The 7063-nt window shown below is 44.5% G+C and overlaps 1 protein-coding gene across 1 annotated transcript; it reads left to right on the top strand.

Annotated features, from left to right (window-relative positions):
- Positions 1–527: 527 nt before the first annotated feature.
- LOC133779408 (uncharacterized) lies at positions 528–1052 on the top strand. The gene has a single exon (XM_062219373.1). It carries the CDS (start codon positions 528–530, stop codon positions 1050–1052), a length of 525 nt encoding a protein of 174 aa, XP_062075357.1.
- Positions 1053–7063: the final 6011 nt, after the last annotated feature.

Here is a 7063-nt window from a genome sequence, read left to right as displayed (position 1 = left end):
GGGTCCTGGAATTTCGAGAACGTGCGCAAAAGAAGTCTACCCTTATTTCAACGCCACCAGCAAATAACCCTCCTCCTCCATCTATAAGGGACGACAAAAGAAAAAGAAAAGAGACAAATCACATAAAGGGAGGAAAAAGACCAAAAGCAAATCGAGATCCCCTGTGATACCCCTCTTTCGAGTACACCGTCCCTTAGGAGGTCATCTACAAAGAAAACAAAGACAGACCCATCTGGTGTGAGCTGTACAAAATCACCACTCCCTCGGAAAGAAGAGATAAAAATAGGTTCTGCCTCTTCCACAAGGATCATGGCCACAAAATCTCCGAGTGCCACAACCTCCACAATCAGATCCAGGCCCTCATGAGAAGCGGACGATTGACCCAGTATATTAAAGGATCAAGCAGACCCAGCGTCCCGCAAACCAACGCCACTTCTGCCCCAACACCGCCCGTGGCAGACTCCCTAAATGTGGCTTCCACGAGCTCACAAGAGCCTCTCAAACAAATCCCCATGATACACGGGATCATGGAGCTCACCACGGAACAAGAGCAAGCATCCAAAAACCATAAGAGAATGGAGGAAAGGGTGAAGCGATACATATCATTAGGCCACACCGTCAACCTTGTTACTTCGGAAGATAGATGCTATCCAGCCTCTGCAATAACCTTCACAGAAGATGACCTGGGGGGAGTACACCTACCCCATGATGATCCTTTAGTCATCTCATTGCAGGTCGACCATTGCCAGCTGGGGAGAGTTTTAGTCGATGGGGGCAGTGGTGTTGATGTCCTCTTCTGGGAAGCCTGTCAGAAGATGGGACTCAAAGAAAGTAAGATTAGACTATCTGTTGTACCAATCCTGGGATTCAACAGCCAAAGGGTATACCCGAAAGGCGCCGTTAGGTTGAACGTAGTTGCCGCAGAACGCACTTTGCCAGTAGACTTCCTCATAGTGGACTCCGTCACAAGCTACAACGCTTTCATGGGGAGGAACTGGATCTACATAATGCAGGGAGTGGTCTCCACTTTACACCAAGTTATGCGATGCTAATCACCCAACGACTGTTATACAATCGACATAAAAGGGTGCCAGAAGCAGGCAAAGAAATGCTTCCTTACCCTGAAAGAGATAAATGACACTGACACCTCCTCTCCTGACGACAACCCCACCAAATAGCAATAAAAGGATAGCTTACCAGCGTGTCTCAAAGGCATAGATGTAGAGGAAGAGCGCGAAAAGCCCCAAACCACCCTTGACAATCTAGAAGAGGTCTGTATAGATGATGATGACCCATCCAAAATACTGCTGGTAAGTGCCAAGCTTCCTGAGACGGAAAAAAAGTCCCTAATCCAGTTCCTGCAAGCCAGAGTTGGGACTTTCTCTTGGTCCCCACATGATATACCATGAATAGATCCTTCTGTCATGAGTCACAGCCTAAACATATCAAACAGCTTCCCGCCCGTCAAGCAGAGACAGAGGAGGTTTGCTCCCGAAGTCAACCAGGCCATACAAGAAGAGGTACAATAACTACTGAGCATAGGAGCAATCGAAGAATGCATGTATCCTAGTTGGCTAGCCAACCCTGTAGTGGTCCCAAAGAAAAAAGAAACAAAAACGAGTGTTCATAGACTACACCAACTTGAACAAAGCATGTCCTAGAGATAGCTACCCTCTCCCAAAAATTGATCAAATGATAGATGCCACGGTGGGGTACGAAAGAATGAACTTCCTTGATGCCTACTCAGGATACAATCAGGTCCCAATGAAAGTAGAAGACCAAATCCACATGACCTTCACAACAAAATGCGGCCTATACTGTTATAAGTTATGCCCTTCGGACTAAAAGATGTAGGAGCAACATATCAGAGGCTGATGCACAAACTTTTTTCCTCATTGCTTGGAAGGAACATGGAAGTATATATCGATGACATGGTAATCAAATCTCGACAGGGTGTTACTCATGTAGAAGATCTAACCGAATGCTTCAACATCCTCGACGCCCATAAAATGAAATTGAATCCAACCAAGTGCCTTTTTGGGGTGTCCTCTGGCCAGTTCTTAGGGTATGTGGTCAGCCAAAGAGGCATTGAGGCCAATCCAACCTAGATTGCTTTGCTATCAGAGGTCAAGGAACCTAGAACCATACGGGATATCCAAGATCTGACAGGCAAAGTCGTAGCACTAAGCAGATTTATATCCCACATGTCCGATCGTTGCCAGCCTTTCCTCCAATGCATCATGAAATCCGCCAACACCACCTAGGGGGCAGAACAAAATACAGCATTCGAGGAACTGAAAACCTATATGAGAACTCCTCCCATATTAAGCTCTCCCATCCCCAATGAAGATATCTTCCTTTACCTATTCATTTCATGCTTTATCATAAGTTTTGTGCTCTTTCGAGAAGACGAAGGCCGATAGAAGCCAGTGTTCTACTGCAGTAAGATGCTACTAGACGCTGAAATGCGCTACAACATAATGGAAAAATTGGTCCTCACGTTCATTAAAACAAAGAAGAAGCTGCGACAGTATTTTGAAGGCCATACCATCATTGTATACGCGGACTACCCACTAAAGCAAGTCTTGAACAAACCTGATCTCTTTGTCAGATTGTCCAAATGGGCAATTGAACTCGGGACATATGATATACGACTCTTACCACAAAAAGCAAAGAAAGGCCAAGTTCTATCTGATTTCCTAGTTGAGATACAATCTTTCACACCCGAGACCTTACCGGAACTGCTAGATTCAGAAGCTGAGTGGATGTGGACGATGCACACAGATGAAGCCTCCAATTCTCAAGGAGCTGCGATCGGCGTCGTATTGGAGGCACCCTCTGGATTGAAAATCGAGGAAGCCATACGGTTGGAGCAATTCGCCACAAATAACGAAGCTGAGTACGAGGCTCTAATTTACGGTCTAGAATTAGCACGAAACATGGGCATCAGACGATTGAGAGTCAGAGGAGATTCGAAGCTATGATAGAGCAAGTGCTCGGCAATTTCGACACTAAGGCACCCCACCTGACCAACCTATTGGAAAAAGTATTTGAATTGAAGTCACAATTCCATCAATTTGAGCTCATACAAATACCAAGTGAACATAATCAGAAGGCCGATGCCCTCGCCAAACAAGCCTCTGCGGGAGAATGTTCTTGGCACTCAGCAATTTCCACAAGACACTCACCAGGAGCTGTGAAAGTTTTCTCTATCTCATCAGGACCAGAATGCTGGATGGACCCAATCATCCGCTACCTGACCAAATATGAATTACCAGCCAGTGCAAAAGACGCGAAGCTTCTACGTCTTAAAGCTCAACGCTATTCCATTATCCATGGAACGTTGTATCGCAGATCCTTTAGTGGCCCCTACCTTCAGTGTTTACGTCCCTCAGAAGCTAAACAATTATTAGAGGAGATCCACGAAGGAGCATGTGGGAACCACACAGGGGGACGAAGCTTGGCACACAAAGCACTCTCAGCGGGGTATTACTGGCCGTACATGATGACAGAAGCGCACGACTATGCAAAGAAATGTGACAAATGCTAGCGATTTGCGCCCACCATCCATCAACCCGCTCAAGTTCTACATTCAACTATCACACCTTAGACCTTTGCAAAGTGGGGGATGGACGTAGTAGGAGAACTGCCCAGAGCCGCTGGAGGAAAACGGTACGCTTTGTTAGCCACCGATTACTTCACTAAATGGGTTGTAATAGAGGCCTACGTCACAGTCAGCAAAACAGACACCATGAGCTTTATATGGAAGCACATCATCTGCCAATTTGGGATCCCATGGGAAATAGTTGTGGACAACGGAACCCCCTTCCAAAATGCCAACGTACAGGAGCTGTGTGACACATACAAAATAAAACTAAGTTTTGCTTTTGTCACCTACCCCCAAGGCAACAGCCAAGCAAAGGCCTCCAACAAAGTCATTTTTGCCAACACCAAGAAAAACTTGGAAGATAAAAAAGGTGCATGGGTAGAAGAGTTACCAAAGGTGCTATGGGCATATAGGACGACAAATAGGTCCTCTACAGGCGAGTCTCCTTTCGCCATGGTGTATGGAACATAAGCCATCATCCCAACGGAGGTGGGCCTGCTGACACTTCAGACAGAAATAGCTTCTGATTTGACCTCAAACAACTTACAGTTAACACATAACCTCAACCTCCTGGACGAGTTACGCACGACAGCACAAATAAGACATGAAAAATACCAAAAGGCAACATAACACTATTACAATAAGAGGGTCCATTCACGCATGTTTAAGAAGGGAGATTGGGTTCTGCGTAAAGTCACTGACAACCCAAAGAAGTTGGAGCCGAACTGGGACAGACCCTTTGAAGTAACAGAAGCACTAGGGCGAGGGTCTTATACTCTCAAAAACGTACGTAGTGGAAAAAATGTACCGCGTACTTGGAATTCAATGTCTTTGAAACAATATTATTGTTAATCGTTGTGTGTATTCTATAATTCAAAAGTAATAAAACAACTTTCCTTTCTTACATTACTCTTAGATATTTTACATAGTCAACTTTTTCTGACACAATTCTACATGAGGAATCTTTCCTGACGTACCATAAACAGAACACACATGTGACAATTATCCTTTATTTGCTCAGCACTAAGAGCTACTATTACATGGATGTTTTAATATACCCTTACCTACCCATATGAGAAACAACATTATTCACGTGCACTAAGCTCCACCTACCACCTCCGCTATAAATATAGACTTGAGAGGGTCACTTCAAACACACAAGATACATACAGAGGCATGGTGCCTCTGTCACTCCACTTGATCTCTTGCAAACAAAAGTTTATGGTTTCACCTAGCAAACCCTTCCACTATAAATCTCTATTGTAACGACCCAAATTAGCTAATAAGGCTTAAGGGCCTTGATTAGCGTGCCAGGAGGGCATGATGGGATTTATGTGTGATTTTATGAGTTAAATGCATGGTTATGATTTAAAGCATGTTATATACGACCCAAATTAGCTAATAAGGCTTAAGGGCCTTGATTAGCGTGCCAGGAGGGCATGATGGGATTTATGTGTGATTTTATGAGTTAAATGCATGGTTATGATTTAAAGCATGTTATATGACTATTTGTTTATCTGAGATGCATGACTATGTATATTAGTATGCATGTAGGCCCGGATCGTGTTAGTAGGGCATAACTGTAATTTTGGCCATGTTGGGCATAACTGTATTGATATGTGATGATTGTTGAGACCACAGTGGTATGTGGGTGTATTTGTGATTTGTGACTCGAGGCGATCCCAGTGAGCAGGCTAGCGGAAAGTCATGGCGGGAATTTATACCCGGCTCGGGGCGAGCCTGGGGGTATAAGCAGGAATTCAGAGAATTGATTGAGATTTATTTTGATGATGGGGGATATTTATTTGGTGGTTTATCAGGTGTTGGAAAGCAACGGGAAAATATTAGAGACACTTGAGGATTAGCGGGAATTGGGTAAAATGACTAAAATGGCCCTATTTGGACAAAAGGATTTAGAATTAATAGGAAGGGAATTTTGGTCATTTGGATTTTAGAGATTGATTTATGAGGCTTTACACTTAGTGGGATTTATAGAGAGTGTGGGCTGTGGAGAGAAAGAAAGAAAAGAAAGAAAAAGGAAAGAAAGAAAAGAGGGAAAACAGAGGGGTTTTCACAAGGGTCGGTTTGTGCATTTTTGCACCATTCCGCTCCATTTTCTTGGAGCAAAGCTTAGTGGAGAGCAATGGTAGGCTGAGCATCAAGGATCTTGGGTTAGACTTGAAGATTTGGCAAGAACACATCAACTTTTGAGGTAAGTTCTTGGAGATTTCTGTTTTAGGGTTTTGATGGTTTGAGCTGTGTTTTGAGCTGAGTTGATGGGAAATTTAGGGAATTTCTGGGCAAGCTTTGATGATGAACAAGCTAAGGAGGTCTAGGGTTGAATCAAGGTCAAAATTTGCATCAATGGTAAGAATTCTAAGCCTTTAACTTTGTTGTTGACTGAATTTTTGAGTTTAGGGTTGATCATGGTAGATTTTGAGATTTGGGATAAATGTTCTTGGGATTTGAGGATTTGGGATGCTTGGGATGAATGGAGAGTGTTCATAAGCTTGATTTTGAGTTTGGTAAAGATTTGGGGAAGTTTGGTTTGAGATTGGTTGAAAGAAATCGCAGAAATGCGATTTTGGGTTTTCTGGGCTGCAACTAGCGCTACAGCGCTAGTCAGTGGGCGCTGTAGCGCTAGCCCCTGTTCTGGGGAGGTGAGTTCTGCTTGTAGCGCTACAGCGCCCTCTTTAGAGCGCTGTAGCGCTGCACTGTTCACAGAGGTGATTTTTTGGGTTTTTGATGAGGGATTTTGACCTAGGGTTCGGGGCTCGATTCCGCCACTTTGTTTTGGGGATTTAGGACTTCCCGGGGGCTCGGGATTGGTCCCGAGGCTAGGTATTCGGACTTGGGGTTCGGTGTTGACTTTGACCTATGTTTGTGCCTAGGTGTGCGCTAAGGCTCGAGTGGGATCGTGCTCAAGGAGTCAGGTGATCTAAGCCATTGATTGGAAAGGTAAGAAAACTATAACACCCGTAGGTTAGGGCATGGGCCCATAGTGTGATTGCGGGGCACGACCCTATATTGCATGTTGCATGATGAGATGATTGCCGGACATGGCCCTATATTGCATGACATGTTAGGATGCAGACTTAAATGAATTATTATTCGTTGGAATGTTGTTGTGTTATACTATATGTGTGATTATAATAAAATGAACGGCAAGGGCCGAGAGCGGCGTAGGCCGGGTGCGGCAGCGGGGCCGGAAGTAACACTTAGCACATGGGATGCTATAGTCAGGGCAGGGCCCGGTGGATACATGTGTTATCCTTACGGTGTGAATCGATACCCCAGGCTTCGGTAAGGCTTCTGGGGCGGCATGGCCGTGTTTGCTTAGTCTAATGGTTGACTTGTTTATCTGTGGACTATCTGATATGATTAACTGTATATTTGCATATGTTATGTTCTGCATGAGTTTTCTTGATGGGCTTCGGCTCACGGGTGCTCCGTGTT

The sequence above is a fragment of the Humulus lupulus genome, chromosome 5, assembly GCF_963169125.1.
Source record: "Humulus lupulus chromosome 5, drHumLupu1.1, whole genome shotgun sequence".
NCBI lineage: Eukaryota > Viridiplantae > Streptophyta > Magnoliopsida > Rosales > Cannabaceae > Humulus > Humulus lupulus.
This window is presented reverse-complemented; position numbering and strand designations above follow the sequence as displayed.